Source organism: Pan troglodytes, chromosome 6, assembly GCF_028858775.2.
Source record: "Pan troglodytes isolate AG18354 chromosome 6, NHGRI_mPanTro3-v2.0_pri, whole genome shotgun sequence".
Taxonomy (NCBI): Eukaryota; Metazoa; Chordata; class Mammalia; order Primates; family Hominidae; genus Pan; species Pan troglodytes.
The window spans coordinates 100,265,671-100,287,937 of record NC_072404.2 but is presented as its reverse complement, the minus strand read 5'-3'; the positions used below and the strand labels follow the sequence as shown (position 1 = coordinate 100,287,937).

The 22,267-nt window shown below is 36.5% G+C and overlaps 1 protein-coding gene across 17 annotated transcripts in view; it reads right to left on the bottom strand.

The window, feature by feature from the left end:
- CDK14 (cyclin dependent kinase 14) overlaps window positions 1-22,267 on the bottom strand; it is a 640,904-nt gene that overhangs the window by 306,228 nt on the left and 312,409 nt on the right. For all 17 annotated transcript variants that reach the window (XM_016957727.3, XM_054655946.1, XM_016957722.4 and 14 more), the window contains one exon: window positions 689-751. In XM_016957727.3, the coding sequence (XP_016813216.1) occupies window positions 689-751 (63 nt within the window). The remainder of the gene's footprint in view (window positions 1-688; window positions 752-22,267) is intronic.

The following is a 22,267-nucleotide window of genomic DNA, read 5'->3' as shown; positions in this document are numbered from 1 at the left end:
TACATCTGTAATACTCAATTGGTTCTCAGGATTATGAAATGAAGTCATTTGAGTTACACAATGTAAGTTCATAATTAAGCCATATCAGATATAACTTTGATCTCTTCTAATTCTATTGCATATACGAAGAAGCTTGAAATTTTGGAATAATTTCCCAAGATGATTGTGAGGTCAAATTTTAGGAAATCGTAGTTCTTTTGATAGTCAGTAGTAATATTTCTACTAAAAGAAAGGAAAAAGAGTAGCAGAAAGTAGAATATGCTTGTACATAGAAATAAAAAGACATGCACTGTGAACCCACCATAACATTGTTTTGGATCATAATGATGCTTTATGTTGAAACCAACTGGTACATCAGTATGGGTTCCAAGCTACAGCTGAGACTCCCCTCTACTGTGAAGTGTTAAAAAGTAGGATTCCAGTGGTTTTCACTCATTATTAGCAAATGTTTCTCCAGCAAGAAAATATAAGATGAGATCTAAATATTAATACCCCAGTAAAAATATTTAATGTTAAAACATGGTTTCCAGCAACTCAACTGAAGCAATGACTGGTTCACCTCAATATCCCTTCTCTTTACACAAAAAATTTAAAAAATTTAAATATATTATGGTAGAGATGCTAGACTTCAGTTCAAAAAATACACATCATGAATGCTAACCTTTGGCTTAAAAAGATCTTTTCCTACCTTCACATTATCTGGATGCAGCCCCCCAGGGTGCTTGTCCATGTACTGACATAAATCAGTGTGCTAGAAAAGAAAAGGAAAAATGTATTAATAACCCTCTGGCTATAACATAATAAATCAATATTTTCCTACTTCAAAGTCACCATTACCTTCTGAACAGAGCAAATAAAAGACAAGTGGGTGGATTTTTCAGTGTATGTAGTGGCATGCCTCCCCACCCCCTAATTTTAAACACAATTGAATCATTATTTTTCCCTCTCGGCTCTGTTTTATGTTAAATATTTCTATATATTAAAAAGAATACATGTCCATAATTTAAGTGTCTCATTTCCTTTTCATTGAATATATCCTTATACTTTAACTTAGAAAACCACACATATTTAACCAATGCAATTATAATGTCAATTATCCCATATTTTCCAAGTGCAAATGCAAATAAAAAATATTTATTTTATATGAGATAAAAATACCACAAATATATTCTACTAGTAAAATTAATCACTGGACTTATCTTTATGTCCATATTCAGAAAAAGTAATTTTCAGGTTTCTAGAACTCCTGAATATATTTGAGCAAATATGCTTCATAAATTAACAGAAACATCTTCAAAATTAAAAATTAAGATAAATATATCCAGATATGTTTAAACAAATATTCAACATCTCATGCTGTTATTCTTTTAAATATGCAAGCTCGATTTGTCCACAAGTAAATATCTTCTTCTTAATGCTTTTTCTGCTTATATCATAAACTATATATAATTTTTTAAAAGCATGTAGTTACTATTCACATTTGTATTCTTTTATTGGAGTGTACTATAAGATTTATAAAACTGAAACATTTAATCATTCAGTAAAAGCCAATGAACATGAGCATTTGTGCCCCAATATCAGGCCTGAATTATTGAGGAAGTACAAGTTTTATAATACATTCAAGAACCTTGCTGTAGTCATTTATAACAACAGTTCAGGTTCTGTTATTAAGCTTTCATTGCATGCTAGGTTATAATTGCTGAGGATACAAAGCAGAAATTAGCCTTCATCATTCATCATGTACTTTTTGAGCCCGTATGTTCCAGGCACAACACTAGTCACTAAGAACACAGGAGTAAATGAAACAGATGCAAATGGAAAAAACCAGACATGCCACTGATTACAGTAAAGTCTGCTGTGTAGTATTTTAAGAATAGTGCTGGATGATGTTCAAGGGCACAGCAGGGGAAACCTAATGAGGTCTAGAGATTTCAGAAAGGTCTCTGGAAGAAGTTACTTCTAAGTAAGACATGAATAGAGAATGAAAGAAGTTAGCCAACTGAAGGGCAAAGGCAAAGAAAATGGGTCAGAGAAAATGCTCTTAGATATGTTCTGAGACAAAACTGCCTTTATCTTGGGCAACCCAAGCTTTGATTTAGCTTCTAAATCAAAGTGAAACTCCATGAGGGTAGAAACTATGATTAGTCTGGAAATTATTCTCTCTTTGGTCCAGGCAAAATGTCAGACAAAGAGAAAAAGGAACTAAGTACAGATGGGAATACTTTTACATATAGGATAGAACACTAAAAACAAACCTAAAATATGATTAAAATAGGTTCAATGGAGTTTTTCCTGAGTAACTATATAAAAGTTTTATTTCATGCATTTAGTGAAATGAGGAATGACTCTGGACCCCAAACTGCCATTTTGTAACTTCATATTATTAACTTCCCCATCCTTAAATAAGGATAACACCATCCTCAGAGAACGACAAAGAACGAGAGAACATTTGTTTTTGAAGCCAGTATATGATAAGTACTTTTTACTTATAATAGATAAAAATAAGGTATTCTTTTAAAATAATGCTCATTATACTATAAGATCCAGGAGGGCAAGAAGTGTATCTAATCTGTTCAATGCTTCACACACAAGAAACAAAATGGTAAAAGAAAAGTACATCCAACCATATCAATAATCACATGTCCATGATGTGTTGAAATGCTTATTAAAAATGTAAAATCTCAGTTTTTAAAACAAATAAAATCAAATTCATACTGCTTCCCAAACACAAACTAAGAACAATAAATACCAAAAATCCAGAAAGTCTGAAAATAAATGTTTATTTATACTTTTGATATTTTGTTATTTATATTGCAAATATCAATAAAAAGGAATCAGATATATCAATGTAAAATCACGTTTAACATAATTCAAGAAACATGTATTCAACATCTGCACACCTAACAATAGGATACATTATTAAAAGCAAAAATTGACAAACATCAAAGAAGAAACGGAAAATTTCACAAAATCTTGAAGGGTTTTGCTTACTCCTTTCAAAAATTAACAAATGGAATTGGCCAAAAAAGTAAAGCTATAAAGGATATAACATAATTAAATAGCATGCCCAATAAACTCATGCTACACATGCTTTTTAAACACAAATGGCCTACTCACAAAAACTGACAATGTATGAGACAAAGAGAAAATCTCAAAAACTTCCAGAAAGCTGAAATCATATTACATCCTTTCCTCAAAACTGAATAAAATTAACATCAGAGTATCTTATATTTCATCAACTCTAAGACATACAATTCTTTTCATCTTTGATATTGGAACAACAGCATTCATTTATGATTACCCAAGCAATGAATGCAATATAGTTGTTATTGCCTGTGTCTCAGCAAACTTTTTATTTTGCTCAATTTGCAGAGTTTACTCAATGGCATGAGTCACCAACAAACAACTTAAGGACGATCTGAAGAAGAAACAGTGAAGGGTGAGCCCTAATTGTTACCTAGAAACCATTTATTGAAATTTTCAGGTAAGATTTTTTTTTAATGCCAGAATTAAAACTTCTCTAGCTCTTTCAATAAGCATAAAATAAAAATTCGGAATAAGAAGGCATTCAATCATAGTTTAATTCAGTGCATTTTTTCTTTTTTAGTAGTATATCAATAAGGTTTCTTCCAATCAATGGTGTTTTAAGTTCAATGGCAGCAGGAGGAAAATAAGGAAGAAAGAAAATCAGTTGAAGAGAGAGAATGAGAAAGGGAAGAATAAAGAGAAAAATCTATTTTCCTAAAAATGTACAAAAAGTTAAAGAAGTCTAAAAATACTTAAATCAGTAAAAAATGAATGATAATAAATATACTACATTTCAAAGCAATTAAATTTGGTCAGAGCATCAACAAGCAAATTTAGACCTTTAAATGTATTTATTTTAACATAAAAATGACTAAAAATGAATAAAACAACCAATAAAGTAAAGCTAGAGAAAACAAAAGAGACAAGAAAAAAAAGAGAGAGAAGGGATCAATGCAGTTAATAGCAGACATTAAATAGAAAAACTAGAAAACAATAAGTTTGAACAATTAAACAAAAACCCACTTCTATGAAAAGCCTAATAAAACAAACCAACCTTTGGCAAGTCTGATTTTTTTTATTAAGTGAGGAGTTTGCCAAGACATAATCAACATTAAGAATGAGAAAAACGAGGGTGGGCATGGTGGCTTATGTCTGTAATCCCAGCACTTTGGGAGGCTGAGGCAGGCGGATCACTTGAGGTCAGAAGTTCAAGACCAGCCTGAGCAATATGGCAAAACCCCATCTCTACTAAAAATCTCAAAAAAAAAAAAAAAAAATTAGCCAAGTGCAATGGCAAGTGCATGCAATCCCAGCTACTCGGGAGGCTGAGGCAGGAGAATCGCTTGAACATGAGAGACGGAGGTTGCAGTGAGTCAAGATCAAGCCACTACACTCCAGCCTGGGAGACAGAGCAAGACTCTGTCTCAAAAGAAAAGAAAAGAAAAGAAAGAATGGGAAAAGTGACAACTAAAATTGTGAAGATTTTAAAATACAGCACTGTACATCTTTAAACCAGTACACTTGATATCTAGAAAAAAAATGTTTTTCTAAATAAAACATAAGTTACAAAATTTGTAAGACATAAGAAGGGCTATAACTAAAAAGGTACTGAATTCAGACTGTTTTAATAAAAAATGCTCCGAATCTTCAAATAACATATACAAGTTATTCCAGAGTACAGAAAAAGATAAGAATGCTTCCTACTCCTTCTTTAAAACACATTGTCAAACTAGGCAAGCACAAGAAAGGGATGGAGGGAACTAAAACAATCTCTCTATGATCACAGTCACAGATGTATATATTCTAAAAATAATAACAGTAGGTGCTAAAATTCAATATGGCATTAAAAAACTAACACATCAAGACCAAACAAGGCTAATCTTAGAAATGAGAAATAGTTCAATATAAAAACATATGTTAATGTGATCCTCTAAAATTAACAAATTAAAGAAGTGGAATAGTGGTGGGTACAAAAGAACATTTATGGTGTTATATATATGGCATGTATTTATAGAATGACAACCTTGCATAAATAAGATGAACTCTACACTCACACAGCTAGCATTCAGTGAATATTATATGCTTGTGAATTATCTTAAACTTTTCTAAGAATAAAGTATTCAAGCTTCTTGTTTAAAATGAAACAACAAAACTATGAGGAAGGAAATACATTAGGACTGGAGAAAAAAATTCCTGATCCTCCAAGTCCAATGACATTAGCATCAAGAATTGCAGGAAAAAGATCATCTCTAGAAATGAGATCTGGGAAAACTTAAAAGACTTTTCTAAACCTTTAAAATTTTAGGTTTTTTTTAGATGTAGGGCACGAAAACGTAGTATGTGTATGAGCACACATCATCTATACACACACGGCTTCCTCAGCTGTGTAACCTTGAGCAGGTGACATAACCTCTGTAAATCAGTATTACATAACTTTGAGCAGGTCACATAACCTCTGTAAATCAGTATTACATAACTTTGAGCAGGTCACATAACCTCTGTCATGAAGACAATCCTAGTTCAATTTTCATATTAACCTCACATGGTTATTGTGAAAATTAACTGGTAAACATCCATAACAGTTTCAGAACATTGTCCAGCATACTGTGGATACTATAGGTGATGATGATTCATGATGATGATGATGACGGTGATTTTCTGTAGCGTGTTTAGAGGTAGGGAAGTAGGGAAGAATTGTTGGAAGAGATTGAAATAAAAACAGGAATGATACATATAGTCAAAAGTTCCCTAGGAACTTCTAGGAGTTGCATTTAATCTTTACATATGTGTGCTTCCTATGTGCATGCCCAGACATTCCCATTCCCATGCCACCACTCTCTATATATAATCACTGAAACTACATCCAGCATTATATCACTAACCTCAGAGTGCTCTGAGTGATTAGAGGCAAGAATATGGAGAATCTCATATAGAAGAGGGAACAAGAGGTAGTACAACATCACATTTTCCACCTTAACATTGATGTTTCACAAATTTCTATTTTACCTAAACTAAAAACAGTTTGTTTTCCCTCTCTCTTTTTAAATACATAGTATTGTGCCTAGGACTGCATTACATGTGCCTGAATTACAAATTTCATTATATTATACTTATCTTTTTTCTTTATACGTTCTTTCCTTAGTTTTACTCATTGGATTATGTGACCCTTATGATTTGCACTTATCCAGAAATACAGAACTACACTTAAGAATGATGCCAAAAGGCACTGCTGGGTATAAAGTTCTGAACAGAACATCACTATGGCATATGACCAACAGCTCACTCTCCTGTGATGACATACTAATAAGCTCAGATGCATCTGGCTTGATCTCTGGCTATTTCTTATTCTAATACCAAGAGGACCACCTATAGACTAGACCCCTGGTAACTACGCATATCCAAAAGATTGCTTCCCTCCAATCCCTACCATGGCTATGGGCTAACATCTCCTCTTTCCTTCACTATATTATGCCTCACCTCTTCTTCCCACACTTTCCCCTTTACTCCATCACCATTGCTATGCCTTAGGATAATGCTACCAGATATACTTGTGTCTGACAAGGTTACACCTGAATGCCTTCCATGAAGTCGGTGGTTTTAAAGGAAGCTATCAAGTGTGGCTTGACTTAGAAACCAAGCAGAAGACAGAGTGAGCACAGAAAGAGGCTCTGAAGACTCAAGCCCCACACTAGCATATATTCCTTTCAAAATCAGTATCCTCTGGGAGGCCGAGGCAGGCAGATCACGAGGTCAGGAGATAGAGATCATCCTGGCTAACACAGTGAAAACCTATCTCTATTAAAAATATATAAAATCAGCCGGGTGTGGTGGTGCACGCCTGTAGTCCCAGCTAATCGGGAGGCAGAGGCAGGAGAACTGCTTGAACCCAGAAGGCAGAGGTTGCAGTGAGCCAAGATCGTGCCACTGCACCCCAGCCTGGGTGACAGAGCGAGAACAACAACAACAACAAAAAAAAAAACCAGTATCCTCTTTTCCTGCTGTTGAATAACCCATCAGGTAGCATTTATCTGGTTATTTACATAGGTGCAGGACTAACTCCAGGGGAAGGAATCCGAGGAGGGTATCTGAAATCATAACCCTCTTGAGGTGAAATGTTTTCTGTAAAAGAGTTTATGAGGTTTAGACTGTGGGTTTCCCATATTGATTTGATTTCTCTGTGGCTGGATCAATATAAAAAGCAAGAGAAAAATAACCCCTTGTGAAAAGACAGAACATGGAAAGACCACAGAAAATTGAAAAGACATTTTACTCACAGGCATTTTCACAATTGAGTCTCAGTTAACTTCAGTCACATGCAGATCTGAGAACTATACTGACTCATCTTAGTCATGTGGTGCAACAACAGCCATGAGGCTCAAAAGGAAAGACACAGAAGAAAACTAGAAAGATTAATTACGTATATAATGTCCATTTTAAAACAGGTGTGAGTGGAGAACTGCCCCTTTTAAAAGAGGAGGACAGAGAGGCCAGATCAAAGAAAAGGTAAAAAACAAACTAGAAAACAACACTCACCTTTGCATATTTTCCTCTCTCCATCCCTTACCCTGTTTTGAATCTGACCTTGGGTCAAGGGAAAGAAGCAATATCCCTCCATCTAAAGCCACTGGTAAGAAAGCTATCTGAAACTCAGACCACCTCTTGGACATGAAATTTTGCCATTTCCAGGGCAGAAACAAGTATAGGAGAACTGTTAATAGGCTTCCTCTTTCAGTAAGTGCTTATGTTTCTCTTTACCTAACATTATTCATGAAGTGAGGTTTTCCAATTGTTGACTCTTCAAATGATCAGACCTCCTATTCATGAGATAGAAAGTTCCTCAGAGAAATTCTGCTTTTGCATTAGCATTGGCTTTCAAACTAGACCTTTCCCTTCAAGCAAAAATCCAAATAAAGCCCCTTCCTGAACACATGTATTTGTTTCCATTCTCCTACAATGTCAAGCCTGGTGTACACAATATTTGTAAGCTAATTTCGATGTTCTTCAGGAGCACTGCCAAAATGTGACATTGAAAATAGCATAGCCCTAGTTTTTGCATCTAGGCTAAAAATAAGGAAGCCGTTCCATGGAGATGACCAACAGAAATCCTCTCTTGAAAGTTACATTAAACACAGACTCTATATCCTTAACTTCTGTTTCATTTAATTTTCTATTTGACAGTGAAAGGACAGTCAATATATTCAAGCTTTGTATAGATTTTATAACATACACACAAATGAAAATAGTTTCACTGGCATAAGTATACAGAAAGACTACAAAAAATAATTCTGAATTTAATCTTAAATAGGTAGGCATAGTTTATGTGTAAACACCAAATTTGTTATATTTTGTTTTGAAATTGATGAAAACTTTAAGTGAATACATTGTTTTAAAAATGGGATATGTTACAAACTAGTCAATACGGTGCAAAAGGGAAGCATAAAAATTCCCTGATTGATCTCTGCTTGTTTAAGAAGCTCCCTTGGGTATACATGCCATCTGATTATAGACACTCCAACCTCTTCCAGGTGAATGAACCCATTATTAAAAACTCTAAGCCACCCTTTCAATGGTAAGAGGAAATATCAGAAGTCCACTATTTTCTGAAGAAAAAGGGCAATAATTTCTACTTTTCTGTGGTACCCCATGTGGTCCCAAAATTTATGGCAATGACAGTAATTATTAGTGTGGCCAAGGAAGTAAGGGTGGATGCCTTGATGCTTATTTTCCCACTGGCCAATGTCATCTTCATTACCAGTGTCCCATGTCTGAGACACAGTGCACACACCACACACATTTCACTACAACCACACTTAAGGGTGGTTCTGAACTTTGAAATAACTCACTATCCTTTCGTAATAGTTTTTAATCTACTTCACCTGCACCTTATTACAGTCATGTAATTTACTGGGAAATTGTTACTGCTAGAGGCAACTGAAGAAAACTTACAGAAGCTGAACCCTCCTTTCTTCTATAGCAATCAATGCCATTTTCCTCTAGGTATAACCTCTGTTTTATTCAGCCTACATTGCTATAAGAATTAAAACATCAAATTACTGAGCAGTTAGGTTCAAACTGCTCGTATATGCAGTCCACAAGATTAAACTGACTTTGAAATTGCACTTTTCCCTGTTATGCTTTACAGTACTTATCTACTTCACTTCCAAATTATAACTAATAAAATTATAATGTGAGTTCCAATACATGAGAATCATTCATTAATGAGAAAAAAGGGAAAGGAAAGTTCAACCAACTTATCCTTTAAAACGAAATCACAGGCATTCAGGGTGTTTAACAGAGGAAGTCTGTACCCACTGTACATTATATATCAAAGGGGCTCTATCTACCTACCTACCTACCTACCTATCTACCTACCTATCTATTGAGACAGGGTCTCTCTCTGTCACCCAGGCTGGAGTGTAGTGGTGTGATCATAGCTCACCATAACTTCAAAGTCCTAGACTCAAGGGATCCTCCCTCTTTAGCCTCCCAAGTAGCTAGGACTACAGGCATGTGCCACTACATCTGACTAATTTTCTTAATTTTTACAGAAACGGACTCTCACTATGTTGTCTGGGCTAGTCTCGAACTCTTGGTCTTAGGTGATCCTTCCACCCTGGCCTTCCAAAGCACTAGGATGACAGGCTTGGGCCATCATGCCTGGCCTAGAGGAGTCCGTTTTCAAAACAGTGATTAACAAACAAAACATTGCAAGCATTTTATTAAATGTTATTCAGGTTTAATGCTATATTAAAATTCCATATCATCTTTAACAACAAAAACAAGCCATTCATGAACCAGTAAAAAAGTGCTGTCTCTCTACTCTGAAGACAAGATTATAATTACAACTAGATTATTATGCCTCAAGTTGCATCATAAGACATGGTATGATGATAGAGACAACATGGTCTGCAAACTATTTCATCATCAAACACTCAGATATGTTATTCTCAAGTATTCCACTGTTCCTGTATAGACTTATTTGACACATTACAATGCCTGTTTATGTTTTATTTTTACCTGGTTTTAAGCCATTTAGGAAAGATTTAAAATTCTGCCAGTATACCACATACATATTCCCTAAAGAGGGTAAAAGTAGTTATCATACACAATATTTTATACTACATAAAAATCCTCTCATAGCAATCACAGTGCAATAGTTTATGCCTAATTAAATTAGCCATTTCTTTTTAGTCATAACATGTATTCTCTTTCTTCTTTTTGGTCATAATAAACCTGTACGTGTCTTACATGTCCCATAATTCTGTCTAAATGATTTCAGCTGTCATTTCTGAATCCAAAATGTATGGGCAGCCTGGGGCTGGTGACTGGAACAGGAAGCATTTCCAAATGCATTCCCATCATGTAAACCAGCAACCTGAAAAATCCCTTCCATTAAAACAAAAAACTTACTATTTGGCTTCTGGCAATGACATCAGGGATAGACAAATTATATAGCTCTATCCAGGCAGTAAGACTATTGCAAACTATTCTTCTCTGATAAAAGGAATGCAGGTATTCATGCTTTAATAGTTCAAGTGTCTGAAGTGGTTTCAATCTTGTAGGAGTTAATTCTTAAACCCAAACATATTTCTATATCCATATATATATAAATACCACATAAAACTTATTAAGTATAAGTGATTTTCTTTTTGTAAACTAAATAAACTCAGTGTATAGTTTTGGGATGTTTCAAAAAATTAAGAAAAATTTGCTAGAAGTAAACCATTCTATAGAACCATATGCTATTCCAGCATTAGAAGAATGTGTAAAATGTGCTCTCTTCAAATAGTAGAGGAAAGGGTTAAGCAGTATGATTTATATGCCCTCTGGCAAACCATTCACAAGCCTAAATCATATAACAAATGTTCATGGAGTCAAACAGTCACTTGAAAAGGATGTTCATGCTATTTTGAAGCCAGGCTGATCTTTTAGAGGAATGAGAATGAAATGCTGTGATCATTGAATATGCTCAAGAATTGTTTAAAAAGGAAGAAAAAAAACAGGCTGACAAAGTGGGCCACACAAAATATTCTGGAGTCCAAGTCAGGGTAGAAAGAAAGAAAAAAGGAACTGAAATAGTACTCAGGAATATCTTAACTCTCAAACACTTTCTGGAGCCACTCCGATAGGAATATGGAAGATCTCGAAATCACAGGGTGAAAGCAACATGAATGAACAGAGTTAGAAACAAAGAACTAACGGAAGAGAGAACAGATAAAGGGAAGGAAGACAGAGGAATCAAATAACAGCCATCCTGAAATAACTTTTGCTGACTACAGGGGTGAATAATAGAGTCTTTTAAAAAATAATCTAGGTTCTAAAAGGTACTAAATGCGTGACTCAGAAAACTGAACCGTATTGTAATGAGCTTCAGGTACCTGTTACTTTTATTATTATTATTATTTTTAGATGGAGTCTTGCTCTGTTGCCAGGTTGGAATGCAGTGGTGCCATCTCAGCTTACTGCAACCTCCGCCTTCCGGGTTCAAGCGATTCTCCTGCCTCAGCCTCTCGAGTAGCTGGCACTACAGGCACAAGCCACCACACCCAACTAATTTTTGTATTTTTAGTAGAGAGGGGGGTTCACCATGCTGGCCAGGATGGTCTCAATCTCCTGACCTCATGATCCGCCCACCTTGGCCTCCCAAAGTGCTGAGATTACAGGTGTGAGCCATTGCGCCCGGCCTACTTTTAATTTTCAAAACAGTAATTCTGGAACACATAATCAAATATAAAATATTAAACAATTTGTTAATTTGATTACCCCATTTTTTGGCATGCTAATGAAAAAATCATAATTTTCAAACTCTTATAATAAGTGAAGTATTACAAAATGTATAAAGATGAATAAAAAAGTATTCACAATTTAGGAGTTTACTTATGACTATAAGGAAAAGAAAAATGGCAATGAAATACATGACAATATATAATCTTTCTCTTAATTAAAAATGAAGCATTTATAACTTTGTTCATATAATTTGACCCAGTGGTAACAATTTTAGGGAGACTTGTTCCAAGAGAAAATTCAGAGGAATGTATTAGAAGCAATGTTATTAAGATTTTACAATGCAAAATACAGGGAACTCTTAAACGTGGTCATGAATATCTGATTACTTATGGGGCAAAAGCTGTAAGCTAGACTCCAAGACAAGACAAACTAAAAATCTCTCAAATGGGAGAAATAGTTTGAAAAATAAATTTATGTTACGAATAGAGTATATCTAAATCTTCCTGGCTAGATGTATATTAATACACAATGTAGAATAACAATGCTTTCAGAGAAAGTAATGGTAAACAATGAAGTATATGAACTATCTGTTTACTACATATGACGAAAGAGGCAAATTATATTGCTATTCTTATGGCTAGCCTGAAGCATAGCATCTTTAGGTAAGATCTCCGTGATTTAAGTAAAACTGTATTTTTAAATTATTTCAATATAGTGTATATAAAGAGGCAAAGTAATTAGGTTTCTCAAACTCAACGAGAAAAGGATCACACCAACATTATTTTTAAAAATTCAAGTTACCTACAGAGTACTGTGCTCTGAACCATGAGAAAATGAAGAGTAGTAAAATATACTGTTAAGAATCCGTAAAATTGTAAAAAATTTGTTCCAAGTAGCTCTCTTAACAGCAAACAAACAAACAAAATCCCTCATATATAGCTAGGGGAAAAACTCACAAATTTTTCTATCTGGAGTACTGCCAAAAGTTAAAATGGGTAGAAACTCCAAACTATTTGTCAGTACCTATGAGCAAATGTCAAATTCCTGACTTGTCTGTCAAATGAAAAAATAGCCAACAATCAACTCATCACTCTTTTTCTTCTTTTTTTACTACTAGCTTTGCTCAATCCATGGATAAAGAAAATGTACTTAATCTCTTGCTGTGCATGGGTATGAAATTAAAGATACTCTGGAAAAAAGAACTTTTTTTTCAATCATTGGACACTTGCAAACTTTCAAAAATAATAACTTTCTCAGGACCCTGATATATTTAAAGGCAAACATCACTGATGTTTTGAATAAAAATCCTGAAACTTCAAGCAGCAAAGACCAACACCATTGCTCCTCATAATATGTTTTAAGCTTTTATGCCAAAATCTTGTTAGGTAGTCAGTGAATCAGAGCTAAAAATATCCCTTCATTCTCTTGACTTAGTGCCATTTGCCATTAGAAGGTTACTTTAAAAATATTTCAAGGGAAAGAACAAAATCCCATCTAGTCTGTTTGGGATGAATTCAGGTAATGCTTTCCCGATGCGAGGGCTGAAAATATCATTTGAAAGTCACTCTTAGCAAAATGTTAAAAGAAGTTATTGGTGCTCAAATTTGAATCAATTACCAAAAATCACTTGAGAAAATTATACTTGAGAATTTTGGGTAAAATATCTCTCAATATTTACTTCAAAACAAATTAGTAGGCTTGGCATGTAATTACCATAATCAAGATATGAAGTTTCTTGAAATGATTTTTATCAAGGAAAACACAGTAGAAACCCTATTTGGCAAAAAAGACAACATACTTGTGCTCAACCCTTGACATTATGACAAAAAAGCTGGTGTTAAGCAAGCCAACTCAGTGCCCCCATAGAGAAAACATGTGGTTTTTAAATATTAAAAAGCCAGATTCAAAAGCTTAATAAAATCTGTTAAAATAATCATTGATGGAATTAAAGAATTTTAAATTTATCCAAAAATTATTTTTATTTATTTCTTCTAAAGAAAAACGAGATATATGTGCAGAATGTGCAGGTTTGTTGCATAGGTATATGTATGCCATTGTGGTTTGCTGCACCTATTGACCCGTCCTCTAAGTTCCCTCTCCTCACCCTCCACCCCAACAGGCCCTGGTGTGTTTTGTTCCTCTCTGTGTGTTCTCAATGTTCAACTCCCACTTATGAGTGAGAACATGCAGTATTTGGTTTTGTGTTCCTGTGATTGCTGAGAATGATGGCTTCCAGTTTCATCCATGTCCCTGCAAAGGACATGATCTCATTTCTTTTTATGGCTGCGTAGCATTCCATGGTGTATATGTGCCACATTTTCTTTATCCAGTCTATCACTGATGGGCATTTGGGTTGCTTCCCTGTCTTTGCTATTGTAAATAGTGCTGCAATAAACATATGCGTACATGTGTCTTCATAGTAGAATGATTTATAATCCTTTAGGTATATACCCTGTAATGGGATTGCTGAGTCAAATGGTACTTCTGGTTCTAGATCCCTGAGAAATCGCCACACTGTCTTCCATAAAGCCTGACAATCCCACCAACAAGTAAAAGCATTCCTATTGCACAGCCTCGCCACCATCTATTGTTTCCCGACTTTTTAATAATTGTCATTCTGACTGGCATGAGATGGTATCTCGTTGTGGTTTTGATTTGCATTTCTCTGATGATCAGTGATGTTGAGATTTTTTTCATGTTTGTTGGCCGTGTAAATGTCTTCTTTGAGAAGTGTTCATATCCTTTGCCCACTTTTTTTGGGAGGGTTGTCTTTTTACTGTAAATGTGTTTATGTTCCTTGTAAATTCTGGATATTAGACCTTTGTCAGATGGGTAGCTTGCAAAAATTTTCTCCTATTCTGTAGGTTGCCTGTTCACTCTGATGATACTTTCTTTTGCTGTGCAGAAGCTCTTAAGTTTAATTAGCTCCCATTTGTCAGTTTTGGCTTTTGTTGCAATTGTTTTTGGCGTTTTTGTCATGACATCTTTGTCCATGCCTATGTACTGGATAGTACAGCCTAGGTTTTCCTCTAGGGTTTTTATGATTTTGGGTTTTACATTTAAGCCTTTAAGCCATCTTGCACTAAATTTTGTATAAGGCACTAAGGAAGGGTTCCAGTTTCAGTTTTCCACATATGGCTAGCCAGTTTTTCCAGCACCATTTACTGAATAGGAGATCCTTTCCCCAATGCCTGTTTTTGTCAGGTTTGTCAAAGATCAGATAGTTGCAGATGTGTGGTGATATTTCTGAGATCTATGTCCTGCTCCATTGATCTATACGTCTGTTTTGGTACCTGAACCATGCTGTTTTGATCACTGTAGCCCTGTAGCATAGTTTGAAGTCAGGTAGCGTGATGCCTCCAGCTTTGTTCTTTTTGCTTAAGATTGTCCTGGCTAAACGGGTGTTCTTTGATTCCATATGAAATTTAAAATGGTTTTATTCTAATACTGTGAAGAATGTCAGTGGTAGATTGATGGGGATACCATTGAATCTATAAATTACTTTGGACAGTATGGCCATTTTCATGATATTGACTCTTCCTATCCTTATGCATGGAATGTTTTTCCATTTGTTTGTGCCCTTTCTTATTTCCTTGAGCAGTGGTTTGTAGTTCCCCTTGAAGAAGTCCTTCAAATCCCTTGTTAGCTCTATTCCTAGGTATTTTATTCTCTTTCTAGCAATTGTGAATGAGTGTTCATTCATGATTTGGCTGTCTGCTTGCCTACTGTTACCATAAAGGAGTGCTTGTGATTTTTGGACATTGATTTTGTATCCTGAGACTTTGCTGAAGTTGCCTTTCAGTTCAAGAAGTTTTTGGGCTCAGATGATTGGGTTTTCTAAATACAAAATCATGTCATCTGCAAACAGAGACAACTTGACTTCCTCTCTCTTTGAATACCCTTTATTTCTTTCTCTTGCCTGATTGCCCTGGCCAGAACTTCCAACACTATGTTGAATAGGAGTGGTGAGACAGGGCATCCTTGCCTTGTACCAATTTTCAAAGGGAATGCTTCCAGCTTTTGCCCATTCAATATGATATTGGCTGTGGGTTTGTCATAAATAGCTCTCACTATTTTGAGATATGTTCTATCAATATCTAGTCTATTGAGAGTTTTAACTTGAAAGAACATTGAATTTCATCAAAGGCCTTTTCTGCATCTATTGAGATAATCATGTGTTTTTTGTCACTGGTTCTGATTATGTGATGGATTACATTTATTGATTTGCATATGTTAAGCCAGCCTTGCATCCCAGGGATGAAGCCAACTTGATCGTGGTGGATAAGATTTTTGATGTGCTGCTGGATTCAGTTTGCCAGTAATTTATTGAGGATTTTTGCACTGACGTTCATCAGGGATATTGGCCTGAAGTTTTCTGTGTTTGTTGTTTGTCTTCCCAGTTTTGTTATGAGGATGATGCTGGCTTCATAAAATGAGTTAGGAAGGGGCCCCTCTTTTTCAATTGTTTGGAATAGTTTCAAAAGGAATGATACCAGCTCCTCTTTGTATTTCTGGTAGAATTCAGCTGTGAATCCATCTGGTCCAGGGCTTTTGTTTGTTTGTTTACTGCCTCAATTTCAGAACTTGTTATTGGTCTACTCAGGGATTAGACTTCTTCCTGGTTTAGTCTTGGTAGGGTATATGTGTCCAGGGATTTATCCATTTCTTCTAGATTTTCTAAGTTTATTTGCGTAGAGGTGTTTATAGTATTCTCTGATGGTAGTCTGTATTTCTGTGGGGTCAGTGGCGATATCCCCTTTAACATTTTTTATTGTGCCTATTTGATTCTTCTCCCTCTTCTTCTTTATTAGTCTAGCTAGGAGTCTGTCTATTTTGTTAATTTTTTCAAAACACCAGTTCCTGGATTCATTTATTTTTTGGAGGTGTTTTTTTTTTATGTGTCTCTATCTCCTTCAATTCTTCTCTGATCTTAGTTATTTCCTGTCTTCTGCTAGCTTTTGGATTCGTCTGCTATTGCCTCTCTAGCTCTTTTAATTGTGATGTTAGGGTGTCAATTTGAAATTTTTCTAGCTTTCTGATGCAAGCATTCAGTGCTATAAACTTCCCTCTCAAGACTGGTTTAGCTGTGTCCCAGAGATTCTGGTACATTGTTTCTTTGTTCTCACTGGTTTCAAGGAACTTCTTTATTTCTGCCTTAATTTCATTATTTACCCAGGAGTCATTCAGCAGCAGGTTGTTCAATTTCCAGGAAATTGTGTGGTTTTCAGTGAGTTTCTTAATCCTGAGTTCTAATTTGATTGCATTGTTGTCTGAGAGACTGTTATGATTTCAGTCCTTTTGCATTTGCTGGGGAGTGATTTACTTCCAATTAATTTGGTTGATTCTAGAGTAAGTGCCATGTGGCACTCCGAAGAATATACATTCTGTTGATTTGGGGTAGAGAGTTCTGTAGATATCTATTAGATCTGCTTGATCCAGAGCTAAGTTCAAGTCCTGAATATCCTTGTTAATTTTCTGTCTTGTTGATCTGTCTCATATTGACAATGGGTGTTAAAGTTTCCCACTACTATTTTGTGGAAGTGTAAGTCTCCTCATAGGTCTCTAAGAACTTGTTTTATGAATCTGGGTGCTCCTGTATTGGGTACATACATATTTAGAATATAGTTAGCTGTTCTTTTTGAATTGTTCCCTTTACCATTGTGTAATGCTCTTCTTTGTCTTTTTTAATCTTTGTTGGTTTAAAGTCTGTTCTGTCAGAGACTAGGATTCCAATCCCTGCTTTTTTTTTTTTTTTTTTTTTTTTGCTTTCCATTTGCTTGGTAAATTTCCTCCATCCCTTTATTTTGAGTCTATGTGTGTCTTTGCACATGAGATGGGTCTCCTAAATACAGCACACTGATGGATCTTGATTCCTTATCCAATTTGCCGGTCTGTGTCTTTTAATGGAGGCATTTAGCCCACTTACATTTAAGGTTAGTATTGGTATATGTGAATTTATCCTGTCATCATGCTGCTATTTGGTTATTTTGCACATTCGTTGATGGAGTTTCTTCGTAGTGTCATTGGTCTTTATATTTTGGTGTATTTTTGCACTGGCTGGTACCGGTTTTTCCTTTCCATATTTAGTGCTTCTTTTAAGAGCTCTTGCAGGGCACGCGTGGTGGTAACAAAATCCCTCAGCATTTGCTTGTCTGGAAAGGATTTTATTTCTTCTTTGCTTACGAAGCTTAGTCTGGCTGGACATGAAATTGTGGGCTGGAAATTCTTTCATTTAAGAATATTGAACATTGGCCTCCAATCTCTTCTGGCTGGTAGAGTTTCTGCTGAGAGTTCCACTGTAAGTCTTAGGGGCTTCCCTTTGTAGGTGACCTGGCCTTTCTCCCTGGCTGCCCTTAACAATTTTTACTTCATTTCTACCTTGAAGAATCTGATGATTATGTGTCTTGGGGTTAATCTTCTCGTGGAGTATCTTAGTGGTGTTCTCTGTATTTCCTGGATTTGTATGCTGGCCTGTCTTGCTAGGTTGGGGAAGTTCTTCTGCATAATATCCTGAAGTGTGTTTTCCTGCTTATTTCCATTCTCCCCATCTCCTTCTGGCACTCCGATCAATTATAGGTTTGGTCTTTTTATGAAGACTCATATTTCTTAGAGGCTTGTTTCATTTTTTTTCTCTATTCTTGTCTGCATGTCTTATTTCAGTAAAGTGGTCTTCAAACTCTGATATCCTTTCTTCTTTCTGCTTGGTCTATTCAGCTGTTGATATTCTGTATGCTTCACGAAGTTCTCGTGTGGTGTTTTTCAGCTCCATCAGGTCGTTTATGTTCCTCCCTAAACTGGTTATTTTAGTTAGCAATTCTTCTAACCTTTTATCAAGGTTCTTAGCATTCTTTGCATTAGGTTAGAATATGCTCCTTTAGTTCACCGTAGTTTTATATTACCCATCTTCTGAAGCCTACTTCTGTCAATTCATCCATTCGCTCCCCCGCCCAGTTCTTTGTCCTTGATGGAGAGACACTGCAATCATTTGGAGGAGAAGAGGCCCTCTAGTCTTTTGGGTTTTTAGCATTTTTTCATTGATTCTTTCTCATCTTCATGAGTTTGTCCAGTTTTCGTCTTCGAGGCTGCTGAACCTTGAATGGGGTTTTTGTGGAGATCTTTTTGTTGTTGTTGTTGATGCTGTTGTTGCTTTTCTGCTTGTTTTTCTTTCAGTAGTCAGATCCCTCTTCTGTAGGGCTGCCACAGTTTGCTAGAGTTCACTTCAGGCCCTATTCATCTGATTCGTTCCTGTCCCTGGAGATGTCACTCAAGGAGGCTGCAGAGCAGCAAAGCTGGTTGCCTGCTTCTTCTTCTGGGACCTCTGTCTTAGAGGGGCACCAAACTGATGCCAGTAGGACCACTCCTGTATAGGGTGTCTGACTACCCCCGTTGGATGGTCTCATCCAGTTGGGTGGCATGGGAGCAGGAACTATTTAAGGAAGCACTTTGTCCCTTGGTGGAAGGGTATGTTTTGCTGTGGGGAAACCCACTCATCTGGGCTGCCTGGATTCCTCAGAACTACCAGGAGGAAAGGCTAAGTCTGCTGGTCCGCAGAGACTGTGGCCACTCCTCCCCCTAGGGTTTCAGGTCCAGGGAGATCCGAATTGTGTTCCTGAGCCTCTGGCTGGAGTTACTGGAGATCCTGCAGGGAAGCCCCATCCACTGAGGAAGGATGGGTTACGGCTGGGCCTGAAGAAGCACTATGGCCACAGACTGCCACAGGTGGTAGGTTGGGCTGTCAGGACAAGTCTTGGGACCAAGCTGTTCAGCCTCCCTGCCTCTAGCAGAGGAAGCCTGGAGCTATAGAAATGACAGCCACCCTTCCCTTGCCCAGGGAGCTTAGCATGTTTGGCAGTTGTGAGTCCCAGTGCTGGCTGCTGTCCCTCCCCCAAGGAGCTCAAATGGCTTAGACAGCAGGCAGCTGCAGCCAATGCTGATCGCATCTCCCCATGGGAGTCTGATAGGCTTAAGCAGATTCCAGCTGAGAGGCGGTAAGAATCTGCTTGTTTCAGAGTTTGGTGCTAGGCCCTGGTGGCATGGGTTCACAAGTGGGATCTTCCGATTGGTGGGCTGCACAGTTCTGTGGAAAAAGCACAGTTTCCCCAGCTGGGTAGCACACCACTCACAGTCTCCCTTCTCTGGGGAGTGGGGGCTCCCCTTTCCCGTGTTGCTTTCAGATGGGCCACCATACCACACTGCTCTTCCTTCTCTCGGTGGGTAATGCCCGCCTTCTAGTCAATTTTTTTTTTTACAATAGCAGCGACTTTTATTTATTTATTTTTTATTATTATACTTTAAGTTCTAGGGTACATGTGCACAATGTGCAGGTTTGTTACGTAGGTATACATGTGCCATGTTGGTTTGCTGTACCATCAACCTGTCATTTACATTAGGAACAGAATAGAGGCCTCAGAAATAACACCACACATCTACAACTATCTGATCTTTGACAAACCTTCACGTCAATTTTGATGAGAGAACTTGGATACCGTGGCTGCCAGTGAAGGATTCACACACTTATTACGGTTTTTCTGATGGGAGCCTCCAATCACCGCTGCTTCTAGTAGGCCATCTTGTCCTCTCCCCACTATCCAGAATTTTAAATGGCATCAAAGATGAGCATGGAATTTTTATGTTAATGATACAAAGAGTATGTAAATTTTCAAATGTGAATAAACGATACATAACTGCATTTAATGATTTGGAATGATGACAACACTAGCATGGGTATAAAAGGTTAAAAAAACAGTGTATGTTGTATATGGTGTAGTATACACATAAACATACACACATATATATAACATGCATGTGAGTATAAATCATAAAAGAAGTCTTCAAGGATAATACATGGTAGCATCGGCTCTCTCTGGAGTGGTTGGATAGTAAGTAATTTGGGATACTTCAGTCAGGATAGGCCAAGTCATTGCTGCAATAACAAGTAACTTTTGCTCAATTCGTTGGCCAAAGCAAGTCACCTGGCCATGCCTAACTTCAATAGGGAAGACAGACATATTCTTTTTACAAAGACTGATATACAAATATTTGGGAATAGCAATATGGTCTTCTACATTAGGCAAATACTACTCATTTTTTTCTTCACTGTCAATACTTACTGAACATTAAATACATACATATATGTATAAATTTTTATTGAATTTTAACAGAACCCTTTGTCAAGGATTTAGTAGCCTTAGAAAAAGTTACAATTTTACCAACTCACTCAATTACTTCTCTCTTTTTTTAAAATTACTTCTCATCTAAAGTTAACTTTTCTAGAAATTCTTGCTATACTACACTAACTTTTTCCTTCTGATCTCTGAAAGTCTGATTTTCTGGTGTAATGTCTCATATACTTGGATACTTAAATCAAAACCCATATTTTGTCAGTGACTTCTCTAAAAGGTAACAAATCCATGTTAAACTGAAGGGTTAACTACATTTATAAATTAATCTTTGTAAGTCTTGGACACAGGATGGATCTTCCAGATGAAGGCTGATGTACAGTATGTCTGCTGTGTAAAAGAAATGCATTATATTTACTAGTTGAAATGTAGGAAAGACAGCAAGACTGGACAAAGGAAGTCAAACTATTATGCTGACAAATAAATCTGTGGCCAGTCTAGCACCAGAGTTGTCCTGTGTTGTGCAGAAATGGCTGGACCTTTATACCTTCATGTTTTACAGTCACCAGATATAGGAAACCTGAGGAAAGGCCTGACCTCATTCAGAATGGGTCTCGGTAGCTGAAGCAGATGCTGGAGGAGCTGACAGATGGAGGCATTCAGCTGATATTACTTCCTGTAGTAAGTCCTCCTTTGCAGGAGAAACCAGCCACTATATCTCTGTGTCTGATATACTCTATAAGACAGTTTTAATGAAAACCTTGAAAAATAACTCTCAATTCTCTCTCTCTCTCTCTGTCTCTCTCTCTCTCTCACACACACACACACACACACAGCCACACAATGTGTCCAATGCATCTATTCTATGAAAATTACAATACCAAGTTGGCAAAGATTTATAGGGTGCCCACTGCATTTGGTAACATGAGAAATTAGTCCCTGCTCTCATGGAGACTGGCTGCTCATCCAGCTCATTCATCTTATACAGGTGTCGTGATGACAAACAAGAATGATCATGTTGCCCTTTGAACCCTTACAAGATACCACTCAGTTCAATGTACTTTTAGTTAGCCGAAATCTGATTTTTTTAAAGATCCCTGGTCCTTTCTTTTTCTCTAATAAATATTCTATTACTAATCATATTCTCCCCATATTGCTTTCCCATAGTATTGTTGACTTTTTATCTTCTTGTTAGATTTAGACAGCTTTCCTCACATATTTCCTAAGATTCTAGCTAGAATACTCAACATTTTTCTTTCCTGACTGGTTCTAACTTCCTTATCCAAGTAAAAAGGGTAATAAAATAGAAGGGGGAGAAACATCAATCAATCCATTCTTCCAAATGTCCCTAACAAGGGCTGAAAGAAAAACTAATAATTGAGATCCAAAGCTTT